Here is an 18,085-nt window from a genome sequence, read left to right as displayed (position 1 = left end):
TTATTATCCACCCAAGATTAATTATCTATAAGTTATCTTATAATAATAATAACAATTAACTATTGATAGAAAGTAATTCCAACTACTTTGTATTGCAAGGTTCAACGTACACTTAACTTCAGCTATAAAACCTTTTTGTTTATGTTTATATCAGCACAATATGATGTTTATGCATGCCTCCTGACTTGTTTAGGAACAGTAAGTCACTCTAATATTTTCCTGCACTCTATGTTTATCACAGCCCAGCCAGTGCGTGCTCTCGTTGAATCCTTGCCAAGCTCCTCTTTTGTACAATGACGATTCAACAAGGCACTGTGACAGTCAATGTATGCTGTTAATGGATTGTTCTTTTGACAATGTGACTGTTTGTCACATCACTCGCAAGTTTGAATAATGTGACCATTCATGCAGTTTTTTTCATTTAATTAAAAAAAGAATTTGACAGTTTTTACAAACAAGATTTTACACTCAAAGGACAAACACTGATATATAAAAATACAGTACATCTAAAAAACACAGTCATAATTGTAGTCTATGAAGCTTTTGATATGTTTTATAGCTGCTTAAATTCTTTATGTGTGTTGCACTGCAAGTTCAGACAGGTGAAGTCAAGTTATAGAATCTATTCAAAGCATTTTTTTTCTCTTTTTCATAGATTTAATATAAAAATATAACTCTAAATGCATGTTGTTAAGAGCAGTATGTTCCCTTTTCCAGCAGTTGCATAATGTCTGTCTGTCCATCTGACATGAGGGCAGCTGGACCGGTCAGCGTGACATCATTCGCACAAACTCTGAAATAAAAAAAATGAAAAAAAAGAGAAAGGAGTGAGAGGTAAAACAATGATGGTGAATGTGGTCGCTTAAATGATCCTGTAAAGGCAAAGAGAATCTCTCTCACCCTCAAAGTCCACCAAACCGTCTCCGTTGAGGTCAACATCTCGGAGGATCTCGTTTATCTCTCTGTTGGTCACTTGTTCCCCCATCAGCTTCTTCATGGCCTCACGCAGCTCAGTTATACTGATCTGACCGTCACCATTAGAGTCAAACTGGATCACGAAGAGAGAAAGAGGGACATTGAGGATCATGTTACATGATGCACTGAGTGGAATTTGGTGATCTATCTGGCGGGTAGATTATTCAGCTTTTAGAGGAATACATTGGAACATTTTGGGTTTGCATTTCTGTCTGCTACAGTCACATCATTGATCCTTCATATAGGGGCTTAAATCTGAGATGCAGATTTTTTTGGCCACTTAAAGCCAGTGGAAACAAGCCATAAACACAGCCCTGACATATTATCACCTCATAAAGTTGACATGGTTAACCTGTTGGCTACCAGTTGCTTGTTTACACATCCAGGGGATACGGAGCAACTCTCGTTTTACTGCTGTTTTGGTCTCCACCTACTCCTGAGGGAAATATCTGGCTCTTTAGCTGCTAAATGCTCCAGTATGTTAAAACCAGCTAGTCGCTAACCTGCTATCTGGTGCTTTTCCACTGAAAAACAGCTGCCTGCTGCCTGCTTATGAGCCAAAACAATGAAGTGAAAGACTAAAAGGCTCTGTAGTGTTAAGGTCGAACTGCAGAGTTGATGATAACTGTTACTGTGTTCATCACTATGAGCGACCCTCCTTTTGCATCATACATGGTTATTTGATCCATTGGTAATATAAAAAATATTGTTTAGTGCAGCTTTAAGTAACAATATGAATAGCCTGACCTCTTTGAATGCATCCCGTAGTTCTTTTACTCCAATCATGTCCGCTGTCTCTGCCAGCATTTTGGGTCCCATCAGCTCCACAAAGTCCTCAAAGTCCAATTTACCTCCACCTACACAACACACACACACAATTCACCATGGAGCTAGACGTTAATCCCCTCTGTTGGATTATCAATCATTTCTTCTTACCTCTACATATCTGCACAGAATTAGTAGGTGATTATAGATCAATTGCATTAACAGTAGCGATTGTATTTTATATCACTGTGACAACAATCATCCATGTAGTTTTAATAACTTTCAAGAAGTTCCTGCTACCAACTAGTTTGTTTGGCTTTGCTGATCTGTTTCGTTCTATTTTGTTCTTTTCTTTCCTGGTCCTGTTCTTCTCTATTCTGATTGTCCTGCAGCCTTCTGTTCCACTCACAGATCTGCTGGCTCAGTTCGATGAGCTCCATCTCCGTGGGCATGTATCCCATAGTCCTCATACACTCCCCCAGGTCTTTATGTCTTATGTAGCCGTCCTTGTGTTTATCAAACTCCACAAAGGCCTCACGGAGCTCTGAAAACATACATGTTAATATTTTGTGAGTTGGCTGTCAGAGTAAGACGATGTAAAGCAGAAACACACTGCAGCAGATAAATCACCTCACCGTCAAGCTCCTCTGGTCTCAGTTCTCTGTCCTGTTGGATGAACCAGTGGCACATGTTAGTCTCTCTTTCCTTAGAATACTAAATCTCTTTCTCAGACACCACTCACAGCCACACAAAACATTTGCTGAAACATTTAGTAAAGCTTGTTTGACATATACTACACAAGTATAAACACAGTCGGATCCATAGAAACATCACTGCAACAACACCTAGACAACCAAGCACACACATTTTGGTCATGTTATGAGGGCTGACAGAGCAAAGAAAAAAATAAAATCAAACACAAAACAACAATTGACAGTAAGAAATGACAGGAAATGAATAATGAGTGGAAAATATAACCCCAATTTAAACCCACATTTTACTGAGGTTTTCTCAGAGATGTTTGGCCAACGTTTTTGATTAATGGACTTTGGTTTTTTGGCATTGAAATTGTTTTAAAAACAGAGCCCATGTATTATAGTCACATTAATACATAATTTGCGAATCTAGAGAGGTGATGGGGATTCAGTGACCATGTCCTCTAATTGTGCAGTAAGCTGTATTAGATATACAAACCCAGTGCATCTCATAATGAAAAACTGTATCTAAATCTATATGGATTAAATTGTATACAGCTTTATAATATATAGGAGCAGACAATGTAACATAAATTACAGGGGTGACCAGATTATTTGTGGGATCATCTGGAGATTAGGAGATTTGGGAGGTTTAGCAGGCACAGAGACCCTAGGACACATGTGCACTGTTCAGACACACATAAATGCACACATACTGTATATCCATATACAAGCTGGAACATAGCACTCAGGCTCGCACGCAAACCTACTCATTCCCAACTAAGAGCTCTAAAGAGAGAGAATAGTAACAGACAAATCCTCTGAGATCAGTTCATTTACTTTGGCTGCGCTGATGACAACAAACTAAATACACAATGTCTTCAGTCTGTTCAAAGCTAATTACAGTGTGATCATCTAAACTGTCAACACGGGACTTTAAAACGGGACACATCCACTGACCAAATAACTGGAATTAATTCCCTTATATGTGGATACAAACTGCATTGAATAGAGATGTCATTTTCTTAGATTATAAAAAAAATTGAATCACTCTTAAAGTGTTGCAATGCTCCTTTAATTTTAGATCATCTTGTCTATTTGGCAGATAGAAAACTACAAGCAGAGTTTGTCATTTTTGTAAAGTTACAGTGGGGGACGCTGTTGCAAAAGTGATCTGTGTCATTGTATTTTGCCCAGAGCCCCAGAAACCAACCTGCAGCATGCTGCGCTACAACCCCACCCACAGTTTGCTGTGTATCAGTTAGTCTGGAGATATTTAATCTAGAAAAATGTATTTAGAAATATTCACCATGTAAGCATAATATCAACTGACATAATAAATGAGCCAACTAAAGGCCCTTATCAGTTTCAATATGGGTTTCGAGTATTTCCAGTTGAATTTGCAATGAATCCAACAATAACAAATAGCCCAGAAGTGAACCTCATGCAGGGCAGTTTCCCACTTGCCCAGTTGGAGATTCAGTCTTGACCTCCACATCACCCTGTGCAACATATTTGAGAGTAAGCTCCACAGAGTCAGTCAATAATTTTCCATGGAACTGAACCATCGACCGCTCTGAGCACGTGCAGTACCAGGAGATTTGATCGCCTGACCTGTACCAGTGATGCGGTGGGATGGCACAGCTGGTGTAGTGAAGAACACAAAGGTCAGCCACGATGAAGGGAGGAAAATGAATCGACATGAGGGGAAAAAGTTGCACCGGGGGGGTGTGTGGGGACACCGAGTGTGAACTTTGTCTACTGTGTTACATACGAGAGTCTGTGAAAAGCCCTGTTTAAGGAAGACGCAGGCCGGGCCCACAATGTTGTGCAGCATGTTGCAGTTCTTCACCAGCGCACCGAGGGGATGTTTGAACGGCTTATCCTTCACGTCCTGATCCTCCTCTCCCTCCGGCTCCAGACCCTGCCGGCCCACTGCCCTTTCGTTACCCCCGAGAGACCCCTCCTCTGCCTCCTTTAGAGGCAGACCAGGCTGTTATCCCACTCATTCAAACAATGTCTGTGTGGCTTTCTTCACACATAAAACATAATCATATCTTTCAAGGAACAAGGTTTTCTAATCACGCAAACATTAGATAGAATATGGCTGTAAGCCTGGATTGCATAAGATTATTTCAAGGCAATCACATCAGCCATAATCCTTGCTGTGAAAAAATCATCTTGATCTCAACTTTTTCCTTATGTATCCATCCTTCCCAAGTCTTCTTCTGCTGACACATACAGAGTAAATTCTGCTGAATGTCTACTCTACTGACATATTTGTGTCAATAACACTATTACAGTAAGTTACACAATGTGTCCTTGTGTCAAAGTTTTGAATAATGTTGTGAATTTTCATGCAACTACCATCAAAGGAAACATTTCATATTAGGAGGTTCCACACAAGCAGTGCTACAATTTCACACTTTTATTTGCTGTTCTGGATTTACAAACATGTAAAATTATTAAAACTGTCACCCAGGGATTAAATAATTAATTCCATTAAGTTCTGAAAGCTAATAAGGGTGGACCTTTGAGCTTCGATTATTTTGTTACATATACTGCTCCCAAAGGTCAAAACTGAATTGATCAAAGTTGCTATGATGTTTTAGTTGAGCACAGACACCTGCAACGAACACGCAAAGAGCAAAAGCTTGAAGCTGCAGGAAGCCAAAGTCTAACAAAGATAAGACGAAGTGCTCTTACCTTATTTATTTTGTCTTTCGTAGATGGTTTGGTGCAGTTGCCCATCACCCAACCTCCCCTGCTCAACAAGCAAGCTCACTCTGCCTCTCTCCTCTCCTTCTTCTATTAGTTTCTTTATCAGAATGTTATTTTCTGTCCCTGACTGTGTATTTCTATCTCTTCTCTCTTTTGCCCCCTCCTTTTTTCCTCCTCTCTGAAATTCTCAGAGGTCCAGCTCAGTTTCAAGATCTGAAGTTGATGAAAACTTCACTCCATACCGGTTATGAGTTGTCACTACTGATAATACAGAGATTAAAACAAGCTCTAAATCTATGCTTGGATAATCCTGAGTGACTCCACCCATCTCTATATGATCTAAAGTCAAGTGACGTCACCAAACAAAGCAGCACGAAACCAAACTAACCCAACCTAAACAAACTCTCCACTGAAAGCAGCTCACTCGTGTCTCTTTGCAGCAGCAGGGTTGTCTCTTTTCTCTTCACACGGATCGCTTTTAATCCCTCTCTCTCTCTCTCTCTCTCTCATTCCTCCTCTTTCCTTTTCTGCTGCCCCCTCTCTCTCTGCATCAGCATTCAAATGACTTCATCTACAGTAGTTTTAGAGGGAGAATTAAGAGTACACAAACAGAGAGGGTTTTAATCCCTACCATTTCAGATTATAGAGGAAGATGGTGTAATGAAAAGAAACTAATGCCATCATATTATCAAAATCTTGATTTCCTGTTTATTTGCCATCACTTACATTAAATGATTAGAGTAGATTTTTGCCTTTTTCTTTACTAAACATCTGACTGGATGAGTAATATATTGTACAAACATAGACAAAACAAAAAGAAAAAAGCCCATATAAAATTAAAATAACTATGTGCACTGATCATAAACCTTCAGGAAAGATTTAAAAGTGAGAGTAAAAGATGAAAAACATATGTTCTGTGAACAAACTGTATCCATGTGTAGTGGAATTGTGTGGAAAATTATTCAATGGGTATATTTTTTGGTTGGACCAGCTACGGACCAGCCCTCTAACGGAGGGAGACGGAGGGAGACGGAGGGAGCAGTGGTAGCGAGAAAGCCAGTGAATCAGATCAATAAAACGTTATTTTCAGACTGTCTCACAACAGTTACCTTCTAGAGCACAAACACGCCCAGACCCCCCACACACCTCCGCTCAATCCTGCAGTGGTGCTCCACAACGCCTGATTTGGCCTAACCCTGAATGTCTGTCACTGACTGACTCACTGAGGGATGAAGTTACACCATTGGTCAGCCGCTCCGGTGTTGGAGTTTCCCATTGGCTAGAAGCCAGAAGTGACCATATTTGGACAAGACGGTGGAGCTGACCCCAACATTAGCGTTAACTGCTAGTTTGGTTAGCACGGTGCATTTACAGTCTATGGTTAACTGTGATAATGCTAACGCTAATTTTTAATGGTGAAAAACAGGCTTAAAACCATTAAGACAATATGTACTGAACAGCCAACTCCTTAGAGGGTCTTTTACATGGATGTATAAAGAGAACTGGATCAGCATCATAGGCGGGTCCCCGTTCATTTCTATGAAAGTTGCTCAGTGGCGCATGAAGCCAAAAAAGCCGCTTCTTGAAAACATACTGCATATGCTCTATGTGGACAATGCACCCATGGAACATGCTCACTGGAGACGTCCCCAACTAACTTGAAATGGGGATAACACGATTCAATCATGTGACTCCTCTAGACTTTCTGTTCATTTACAGATGTCTCTTTCACAATGTAAGTATATGAGAAAAAGTCTTTTTGGGCCCAATACCATCTCATGATGTTGATTTGGCCACTATATCAAATTGGCTTCAAAGCCTGTCGCTCTTCCTGTATCCAGTTCTCTTTATACATCCATGGAACAAATGTCCTCAGAGGGCGTTTACAGAGGAGCCCCCAGCTCAGCTCACTCCAAAAATAGGTTTTAAAAACACACATTTACCGACTGAAGCGTCACACACGGAGGCTCCAACACTGAGAGGAGTACCAACCCATGGCTACAAAGAGATGCCAACCTGCACAGTAGCTATCAGCTAGTTAGCATGGCTAGCATCATTAGCACAGCCATGCCTTGCTGTGTGTAGCCCATGTATGAAAATAAGGTGTAGCCATGGTGTTTCCAGTTTAACAGCACCATATTAGGCAGGTGACAGGTGTATTTACGGTGTTTGTGTGTTCTGAAAGACATCACTGCACAGATATAAAGTTACACAGCTGATGGACTGTTAGCCTAGCATGCTAATCCTATGTAAACATACAGATGAGACTTTGTTTACAGACATACACAGAAACAGATGAAAGAGCCGGGGGAATTAACAGGTAATTAGAATAGTTATTAAAAATTAAAAGATCTTTTTCAAATCAAACATCCCAAGATATGAGTTTAAAGTATTATTCTTGCAACTGCATTCATACCTTCTTTTTTGACCCAAACGTTGTTTAACCATGTCATGTGATATGCTAGTTCAGTACACTTTAACAGCAAATATTACTGGGACCACAACAGAAAATTGCAGATGAACATTTAATATCCAGGAATTCACATTATAGACACTACCACTGACTATCCCTGTAACAAATTGGCCACAATTACACATGTTGACCATATACGGTCCAGCCTCATATTAGGTTTTGACCTAGTCTTGTTTAAAATCAACAGAGAGGACTGATTTTCCTGCGAATCATAATTCTGTAGTTTTCATAATAAAATGAAAGCTCACATCCTCCTCCGAATGAGAAATTTAAGTTTTAAATCCACTGGGTAAACAAGTACATGGGTGTCAAAGTAAAAACAACTTTTAGTTCCCAGAAACATACAAGATACACATTGTTGAAGTGTTTTCCACAAAGAATTAGAGATGTTTCACATTTTGTTAAACCCTCAGTTAATGAAGGAGTACCACAAGTGAGCTGAGGCTCTTCAGCGAAAGGCACCATGAGACCCAGACTATCTACTGTCGGTTGTGTCATCTCAGGTTCACAGTCAACAGGATGTTAGGCGGCTCGAGCTCGAGCTGTACTTGACTTCTCACATGATGATGACAACATTAAATTCACAAGTTGAGGTTATAAGTGCAACGCTAAGTGTTCAGCTGAGCTTGTACAAAACATCTGTCAACAAATCTCTCCAAAAGCAGATTTAGTGTTCTGCTTACAGTACTTCCATATGGAGAGCACAGCTTGTGTGTGTGTGTCTGTGTGTGTGGGTGTAACTTAAGTCACTTTCAGGGACACATACCAGGCTTACCAATCAACATACCAGGCTTACCAATCAACATACCAGTTGATTGAGGATGGTTTGTGCAATTGGGGACAAAAGCCAAGTCCCCAATTCATAAAACACTGATTTTTGGGTCAGTGGTTAAGGTTAGGGTAAGGGTTAATTAGACAAGTAGTTGTTATGGTTGTTGGGGTTAGGGTTAGTTAGGGTTAGTCTCCAGGAAATTAATGTAAGTCTTTGTAAATACCCCAAAAGTGATTTAAGTAAGCTGCTTTTAGGGACAAATTTCAGACTTAGGACCAATTAATTGGGGATGGCTTTCCCAAATGGGGTCAAAAGCCATGTCCCCAATTGGGAAAAATCTGACTTGTGGGTCATTGGTTAAGATTAGGGTTAGGGTTAGGTCTCCAAGAAATGAAAATGACCATGATCTGTTGTGTGTGTGTGTGTGTGTGTGTGTGTGTGTGTGTGTGTGTGTGTGTGTATGTGTGTGTGTGTGTGTGCAGCACGTCAGGAGTTAAATTTTACACCTCATGGATCCAATTTCGGCTTCAAATGTTCTTTCTCCAAAACTGGCACTCACTCTGTAATTACTGTAGTATTAACACTATAGATACAGTATAGAAACAGTGAGAGAAGTAAAAATTATATTAGCTGGGTATTTTTATTGTGTTAGAAAATTAAAAGTGCTAATTAGTTAAATGCTTACAGGGCAAGACTTTACTACACAGTCTGTATTAAAAAAGTTAAAAAAGAGGTTTATTGTTGGTGAAATAAAAGTGTTTCTATAGAAATGGAAATCTATACAATTATATATAATTTAGTTATTTATGACCCTAGCAATTTAGTGTTTTTGTTAATAATTAATCAATCATTCAATAAAACATTTATTATTTCTGTTACATGCACAGAATGGAATATCTAAATGTAATATGTCTGAATATCAAAAAATAAATCAAGATGCCTTTACCGATCTCCCAATTCACAATTCTTTAGGTTCACTAACAAGGACCACACCACAGCAAGATGTGATTAAAGGTTTAATGACATGAGGAGGTATTGAATGTTGAGGATGGATGTGAGGAAGAGGAAACTGAGACTAACAGGCGCGTAGGGGTTAATCACGGTAGGCTCGACAGGTGACTAGAGGTGTGTTCCTGCTCCATAACCTGAGTTAACTTGTTAATTTAATTTGTTGCAAATAAATAAAGTTGACTATTTTAAAATAAATATTTTAAAAGAATAATGTGTTGGTGATGTAACATAATTCTTGTAAAACCTAAACTATTCTCAGATAAAACATAATGCGGGGTTGCTCGTAATCTCTCTGAGATTTTAATGGCAAAGAAACATATGGTTGAATGAAACATACTCAAACCTCCATTAGATGAAACATTATAGTGACATCTGACATCTCTGTTGCTAAAAGCAGCCATCACCACTAGAGGCTGCTTTAGGACACTTCTAATAGCTTCATCTGACAGCTGCTGCAGTGACAGACTGAGACAGTAATGATCCAACTTCTACTTTTAGCAGAAGTTTTGGGAAGATTGAGCCATCACTGAAAGATGTTCAGCTTAAGAGCGACCACTGTAATTGAAAACTTTACCCGGAAAAAGTTCTTGAGTAAAAACAGTCTGTTTACACTGAAAAAGTGTCACTGTGATCTATTCACCATGTGGTCAGATACTGTATGAGTGCTGCCTGTGGGTATAACAAGGCCATTTTTAAAAACATGTGATACTCATAAAGAGTAAGGGAAAATTATATCTTCTCCCAAGCTGCCACTGATAAAATCTGCGCTGGAGTTAATATTGTCAGAAAATCAGATCATCTGAGGTATTTCGAAGCACTCTTCCATACCCCATTCAAGAAATTATTACGAAATTATTACGTAATATTTTGTTTGTATTTTGTAACTGTTTGTGCAAACACTTCCACAAAAGTCATATATTGAAAACCTGCATGCAAACTCAAAGCATAAATGCCTTTAAGATGTTGATTTACATACAGTGTAAACAGAATATTTTCTATGTAAAGTTACATCTTCACCTGTGCTGTTCATGTGCAATTATTTATCATGCATGAAACAGAAGTAGTTTCTTATGTAATGGCAGTTTTTACATCTGAATTTAAAATGTGACACTAGACGTATAAAGTAATATATGATGCCAAAGCACAACAATAAAAAACAAAAACTAAGTTAACATTTGAAAACCTATAATTTTTAATGTTGACATGTTATCTTACATAAGTAAACAATGTTGTTTAACTCATTTACATCTATGTTCCTTTACATATTTACTGTATGATGTATTTCACTTATTAGTAGTCCTATATACCTCATATCTATCACATATTTATATATCACCACAGCTGACAGTGAATCTTAACTCTAAAAGACCAAGTACTTTTAAGTTATGAGGCAGTTTTAGTCAAACAACAAACAAAACAACTCCATCAGTCAGTGCAGCTACTTGTATCCATCACAGATCATCCCCACCTATTTACAACCCCGAACATTTCTATTAGCACGAGTCCACTTACTCACATCACTGAAGGCTCATCAGCTCTACACACCACAATACGACTTTATCAACCAAATGAGCTTTTCATTGAGTTCCTTCATGATTCACCTTGATGATTGTGTGTCACACAAAACTGACACCAGCGGCTGCATTAATAACCAAAGACACAACCAATACCATTAAGTCTGGTTAATTACCAGGTTGGTTCTCTCTTACTCGTGGTTTCAATTAATTACTCAAATGAGATGCTGTGTGTGTGATCTGTGGGGGAGGATTTATGTTACTAGGTTTATGTTTTGATCACTTTTCAATTGCTTATGTAAGCCTGCATTGAATGACTGTCACACTCGCCGTTGTTAATTTTATCACACACACTTGTGACATTGATCATGCATTGTGTGTGTGTACCGTATGTATGAGTGATACGCAACAGTCTGGTAATGTGACTCCGTTCTTTGTTTTGGACTCAGTGTACTGATGTGCCTTCATGACGAACTTTGTGTGTGTTGATCTGGTCTCAGATGTTCATCAGCTGGTGTCCAGTAACAAGAGCTGTCTATCAGAAAAAGAGAAGAGACAGAGAAGACGGAGCAAGGAAGGAGGAAAGGAAGGAAGGAAGGAGCCTCAGACTGTTATCTTGTGAGGCTTTTATACAGGTCCATAATTTAATAGTAATTTCCAAGAAGTTGCCCGGAAAGAACTGTGTGTTTTGATGCTAATTATAGGTAAAATACTTTAGACACAGTGTTCAACTGGTACATTTGCAGTTAATTCGTTCTAATGAAAAGCTAATTTAACCTGGAGAGTCTTTTAGTCAGTAAACAGCAGGTCAGCTGAACATGCAAAAATGTGAAATTAGTTCTCAAGCAAGCATGCAGTATAATTCAACATTTAGGCATAAGGAGAATAAAGTTAGCAATAATAAATTAATAACGAATTTTAATTGGGTTTAAATTGAGAGCTTCTTTGAGGAAAGTTCTTCTGCAAATCAACTTATAAACTAAAGTGTGGTCGAGGAAGCAGTACTTAGAGTCTTTACTCTCCCCCATTTAAAATACTCCATTATTGTGTGTTCAAACAGAATGCGAAGCGAATTTTAGACATGGCACGATTACACACAAAGTCAATGAAAAGACATGATTAGGTGCAAATTAGCATGAAAGAAGAAAGGAGACAGACTGGAGAGAAATAACAGAAAGAAGTGGTTTCTACCAGGGCTTGAGGCGGAAGTCAATGCAGAAGTACTATAAAGTGCAATGTCAACTTCTCTCCAGAAATACTAAGTCAATAGTTTTTTTCAATGAGTCATTATGGTCTCAATTGCTAAATTTGATTTCTGCTGTGTCAGCATTGATTGTCAGCTGTGATTGACATTTGCCTCACCTGCTGCTCTCCCTGGCTTCGGGACTCGCACTGAGCTGGATTATTATCGCAGTATTTCAGTAACTTACTTGATAACGTTACCTGATGTGTTAGCATAATTAAGCTAAAGTAGCTAATATTAGGCAGCGGTCAAACTCACACTTTCTGAACACACCTTTACAAGCACTGCATTAAAGATAATATTTGATTCAAAGTAAAGAGATACCAGCAACAAATGTACTTGTTCTGCCACAAGCAGTAGGTTTTTTTCAGCTGAACATTCTGTTGCTAGAAGCAACAAAATGTACTTAGCATTCTGTTGCTAGTAGCAACCCCTGCTGGCAGAGTTCTACAGCAGCTGCAGCTTAACTGACATCGTTCTGTCCGCCATTTTGTCAGATCTGTGTCCCAGCAAATATTGACAGGCATCTTTTATCTGCTCTGCAAATGTCCTCGTTAAAGCGTTATTTGTAGGTATTCTTTTCATCACCGCTGTTTTGTAATTGTTGATTTGTTAGTTTTTCTATGATTAGTGTACTGCTAACCAAGCTAGCCGCTATACTAGCTGTCTGCTAAAGTGTTGCTAATGTTTGGTCTGACTTGTTCATGGTATCATCTTTCTGTCTTTGTGATTTGTATCGCTGTTTTCACAGTCAATCATGAGGGCAGAAGATTACTTAAAATTTCTCAAGTAAAATACTCACTACTTATATTATTAGATTACTATTATTGATACATGAATCTGTCTTCATCTGTAAACTAACTGTAGCAATTAAAAGTACAATATTTTCTTTCAAAATGTTGTGGAGTATAAAGCAAAATTGAATAGAGATCATTTTTATGAAGGTATTTTTACTTAAGTACCTTATTGAGTGAAAATAATTAGTTACTTTCCACCATCGCTAAAACCTAACTAAAAGAGGTGCCAAATTATATAGTTATTTCTAGGAAACTTCCTTGGAAAATATTAGGAAATATTTAGGAAATTACAAATGTATACGTGGTTATTATATAATGTGTGTAACTCGATTTATGAAATCTTTAAGAAGATGATGAGTTTGTGTGAGCCTTTCTACAAGCTCCATCTGTTTGATTTCAGCTCAGTATGTGGGGGTTGAAGGTCTCTGGGAACATCACATGCTCGTATGTTAGTTTCATGCTACAATGCACTAGTTGTCAGAGTGGCCAAACAGTGCAATGAAGAAAAAATCAATCTTCTAATAATGTAGTCAGAACTGCTTCTCTCCTCTTCCCTCCAGATTCTGCGTCCTTGCTCCCACTCACTCAGTTGTTTTCTCTTATTTTGGATAACTTACATCACCACAGACATCACTTTTTTTTTTTAATATATTGATTTCCTGTTTCTAACCTCAGCCCTGTTCATCATCACTCCCTCCAGAGTTTGCTGACGTGAGCAGGTGGATGTGACTCTTTCCTCATATCAGAAGAAATCCAGAATGACTCACGAGCCATGCTGAGGTAAGTATCAGGGAGAGAGAGCGAAGCTCTAACTTAATCTCTTTTGATTTTATTTTTATACACACACAAAAACACTTTCTCACACCACAATCCTACATGTCTAACCCCAGGGTGACAGATGCTGTAATGCTGTAGCCTACCGTGCCGTGTCATGTATCACTGCTTTACCATGTGAGTGATGGGATGTGATGCGATACCAAGCTGATACAATGGCAGCAGAGATAGGGTATTCATCACATCTCTGGCTGACTATGGCCGTATCTGTTACGGATTAAACTTTCGTAATGTTTCCCAAAGTAAAGGAGCTTAAATCCTCTCAAACACACGCTATTTCCATCCTTAGCTTCAGCTTTCGCTTTGCTGCTCTCGCCATTTCCAGAAAGGATTTGGGGTTAAACGGAGAAGGCAAAATGGTAAACGTTTGTGTCACTGCCTTGAAGGCAGCTTTATGCCCTCAAAGAGGTCAGGAGTGTGTGGGAGACACGGCTTATTTAGGAAAACTGAGACACAGCCGGGCTTTAAATTTGAATTGGAGGCTTAGGGTTTCAATCAAGCCGTTGACGAGACATTCAATCAGCCAGAAAACTTGATGCAGCAGCACATGGGTGGACATGAAACACACACACACATGGGTACACACACAGAGTGGCAGAAGTGGCAGAAACTCACATGCACACAAGCATGCACACACAGATACACACACTCTCAAGTCCCAACAGCATGAGTACACACACACACATTGCAGCAGATGGTTCCTACCTGTCCAAACACAGAGTCCACTATGGGCAGCAGGTCTACGGGCTCCACCTCCTTCTCTCTCTCCTTCTTTTTCCTCTGCGGTCCCTCCATCATCTCCTCCAGCTTCTCCTCCAGCGCCTCTCTGTCCTCAGCAGCCGCAGTCGTCTGGGGGATCTGGACGGGTCTCTGATGGCGAGGGGGCTGCTGTGCGGCGGTTTGGATGTCTCCGTCAAGCATTACGTTGTCGTTGGTTCTCTTCTTCTGCTTCCCCACCTTCTTCTTGATGGAGGCCTGCACCTGTAGGTGGGGGGACAGAGGGTTTGAGGAACTGAGGTCAGACTGGTGAAGTCTGTGTTCAAACCTTATTTCTGACGTACAGATGCAAAACATGGTGACAAATAGTTCAAATGCGTTCACACAAACACACTTTTTGAAAACTTGAGAATTCAGTGTTACTGCAATCAGAAGATTTTAGACATCTGACCATTTAAAATCTTATTGTCTTGTATTGTGAAGCACTTTGTTACAGCTGATCTAGAACCGTGACATATAAATAAATTAAACTTATTCATGAACATGCCAAATGCATAGCATTGTTATTAAAATCGTGTATCACCAGAATGTCAAATTTCATAAAAATAAGAAAATCTGTATTTTTTAGGCTTCATATAATTAATTTTCTTGGATAATTCAGTGGCAATTTGGAGCGAAACACATAGACATATAAAGGAGCATTTATAGTAATTCACTTTATCTGAAAACTTCAAAATTTACCAAACATGGAGACACATATTTTTCCCTGTACAGCAAATATTATTAAGTTATCTTCAATATATTACATCATTAATTTCATGTAAAACAAAATTAATCCAACTTTTGTTTGCCACTCAAATCTACTTATAATAAGACAGTTGCATATATTCACACAGAAAAGCGTAAGAATTTATAAGGACAGACAGCTTGACAGACATAATTTCACACATAAATACTTAACTATATATATATATATATATATATATATATATATATATATATATATATATATATATATATATATATATATATATATATATATATATATACATATATAAACCCATATTTACACACACCTGTTTTGCAGACCTCTCCTGTGGCACGCTCATCGCTCCAGCAGCACCGCCTCCTCCGGTGGGCAACTCTCGAATGATCATGAACATCTTGGTGTCACAGGCTCACACACTCTCTCTCTCCCTCGCTCGCTCTACCTCCCCCTCCCTCACCCTCTCTCTTTCCTCTTCCCTGTTCTCCTCTCTTGTGTTTTTCTCTTATTCTATGTGTGAAAATCCACCACAGACTCAGCTAAAGAGGTCCTTAGACTTATCAATTTCCCTCAAAAATTGCTCGAAATATCAGCTCCGTTGTTGATACAGTGGCAATCTTTTTTTGATCCAGGTAATAAAAAAAAAAAAGAGAGATAGAGAATTAATCGAGGAATTTCAGGAAAAATATAACCTCAAATGTTTTTCTATTTCCTCCGCTCTGTCCTGTAATAATTAAAGTTATTTCCTCCAGTTGTTTTCCTCAGTGTTGCACCCTGCTTCTGTCCATATCTTCTCTCTTTGTGTGTGCAGGTCAGGAGGTTTTTATCATCAGCTGTTGTTGAGGCTCTGGGAGTTCCTGCAGCTCTGCCCCCCTGCTCGCTACCTCTTGGTCCTTTAGGTGACACTCTATACCTCCTACACTTTACCTCTCTCGCACTATCTACCTGTGACACGTCGACCTCTCTCTCCCTCGTTCTCTTCCTCCCCCTTTTCCGTCTTTTCCCCTTAATTGCAGGTAAACATTCCTCCTGTTGCCAAGGCACTTTGTCTCAACTACCCTCCTTGTCATCAGTGTTTATATCCTTTCATGAAATGTGTTTTTGCTCCTCCACCTCCTAATAAATATCTTGTGTTTTTCTGTTATGTTTTCCTGGCCTCTTTCACTCACCTTCTCCCTCCTTATCTTTATTTTTTCTCAGAATCACCCTCATCTTGTCTTTGCCTCTTTCTTGTCACCACCATTTCACTCTGACAGTAATCCTCATTGCTTCTCCTTTTCCCTGTCTCTCTCAATCTATTCGCCCTCAATCCCCTGTCATATCAGGAGCCTTTGTTGTTACACAAATTGGATTCTTTTTCGAGGTGCACAGGTCAGCTATTCATTTAGCGCCACAGAGAGGGAGAGAGATAGAGAGGGAGGGATACAACAAACACAGCAGCAGCTATGTGAAGATGAAAGACTTTTGTTTAGCTATAACAGATCACCTCAACGTTGTCCTGCGTGCATAATCCTGTACAACAATCATGGCTGAGTACACACACATGCACACACAGGTGAACATAACAAATCACCAGTGACCTGTATTTTTAGACGTAAATGAACAGAAGCGTGTAAACATATTAACATATTGTTGTGCTGTTCAGCTCTTTTAAAAAAAGCTGTATAGCTTTGTGGCTTTTGTCTAACTCTTTATGAATAAAAATGTCCTATCAATGTTTTTTCTCACTTATTTTGCCCTCAACCGCCTCCCTTGAAATCTCCCTCCATCCCTCTCCCTCCTCCTTTCCTTCTCTGCATCTCCTTTTAGCCTGCATCAAACATTTGTCAAACTGAAACACACGCCGATAATGTATATTCCCCAAACTACGGGATAATGTATAGGCTGACTTCTCTCCAGTTTCTAATGAGGTTTCCATTTATCACTTCAACTCCCGTCTTTCAGTCGCTCACCCTCTCCATCTTCCTTCAGCTTCTCTCGCCATCCCTCTCCTCATTGATTATTGATGGGGAGGGGAGCGGCAAATTCTTGAGCGAAGGCAGAAAAGAGATCCATTACAGAAAAGAGTTACACGCACCGAGGGTTAAAAATAGGGGTTGTATTTTGGGAAGAGATCTGTCATCTGAGAAGAGGGAAAGATAATGGATGCATGAACGAGATGAAAAGAAAGATGAGGGGTGGAATGAAGCGGAACTTTCAGACAGAAAGTGTAAAAAGACAAAAACTTTTCTTACTTTTGGAGAACCACTTTCATCTCTTATCACCTTGACCTTCACTTAAACCGAACAAAGACGGGGATGAATGACAGAAGGAGTGGTGGCTGGGCAGTAATGTAGAAGTGAAGGCTTGTGTTACTGCATGTGTACAAGGCTCCAATAATATCTAATTACAGATCAGGACAGTTACAGGAGAAGAGGGTTGCACTGGTCACAACCCTGACAGGTAAAGCCTTAAGACCATTCTATGGTTAATGTATCGACAGTTGACGCAGAGAGATTAAACAGACACAGATAATTTTATATGGGTCAGACTAATTCTCATTATTTATTTGTCCGTACTAGAAGTGACAGGTTACCACATTGTTCAATTGGCATGAAAGAACTCATTAACCTTGCTTAACTGAAATAGAAACACTGACATATCCCTAACAGGTAAACACAAAGATCAAACACTTGGGTGACATCTAATCAATTATCTTGAAAACAGATACTTACAGCCACTGGATGCAATACCATAAATTGAACGTTCAGTTTTTGTTGTCAAAGAGGATGTTACTGCAACTCTGTAGTGCCTGTAGTGTCT

General features: G+C 39.2%; 1 protein-coding gene and 1 long non-coding RNA gene across 5 annotated transcripts in view; one reads left to right on the top strand and one right to left on the bottom strand.

The window, feature by feature from the left end:
• Nucleotides 1-446: 446 nt before the first annotated feature.
• Nucleotides 447-17,699, bottom strand: cabp2b (calcium binding protein 2b). Of its 3 annotated transcripts, XM_044363905.1 has the most exons (7): nucleotides 15,594-17,699; nucleotides 14,506-14,781; nucleotides 2,376-2,406; nucleotides 2,150-2,284; nucleotides 1,723-1,832; nucleotides 901-1,048; nucleotides 447-793 (listed from the first exon to the last, which is right to left on the bottom strand). In XM_044363905.1, the coding sequence occupies exons 1-7, from the start codon at nucleotides 15,678-15,680 to the stop codon at nucleotides 768-770; spliced, it is 813 nt and encodes a 270-aa protein (XP_044219840.1). In that variant the 5' UTR covers nucleotides 15,681-17,699; the 3' UTR covers nucleotides 447-767. The 3 variants fall into 3 exon arrangements, with proteins under 3 accessions (XP_044219840.1, XP_044219839.1, XP_044219841.1); XM_044363904.1 differs by lacking the exon at nucleotides 15,594-17,699 and having other exon boundaries at nucleotides 14,506-15,457; XM_044363906.1 differs by lacking the exons at nucleotides 14,506-14,781; nucleotides 15,594-17,699 and adding an exon at nucleotides 5,142-5,266.
• Nucleotides 12,601-18,085, top strand: part of LOC122990537 — a 9,693-nt gene continuing 4,208 nt past the window's right edge. For both annotated transcript variants that reach the window (XR_006405400.1, XR_006405399.1), the window contains exons 1-2: nucleotides 12,601-12,737; nucleotides 13,667-13,746. This is a non-coding gene — a long non-coding RNA (uncharacterized LOC122990537). The remainder of the gene's footprint in view (nucleotides 12,738-13,666; nucleotides 13,747-18,085) is intronic.

Source organism: Thunnus albacares, chromosome 10 (assembly GCF_914725855.1).
Source record: "Thunnus albacares chromosome 10, fThuAlb1.1, whole genome shotgun sequence".
NCBI lineage: Eukaryota > Metazoa > Chordata > Actinopteri > Scombriformes > Scombridae > Thunnus > Thunnus albacares.
Note: the sequence above shows the minus strand (reverse complement) of the source record. Positions and strands in the feature narration are given on the sequence as shown.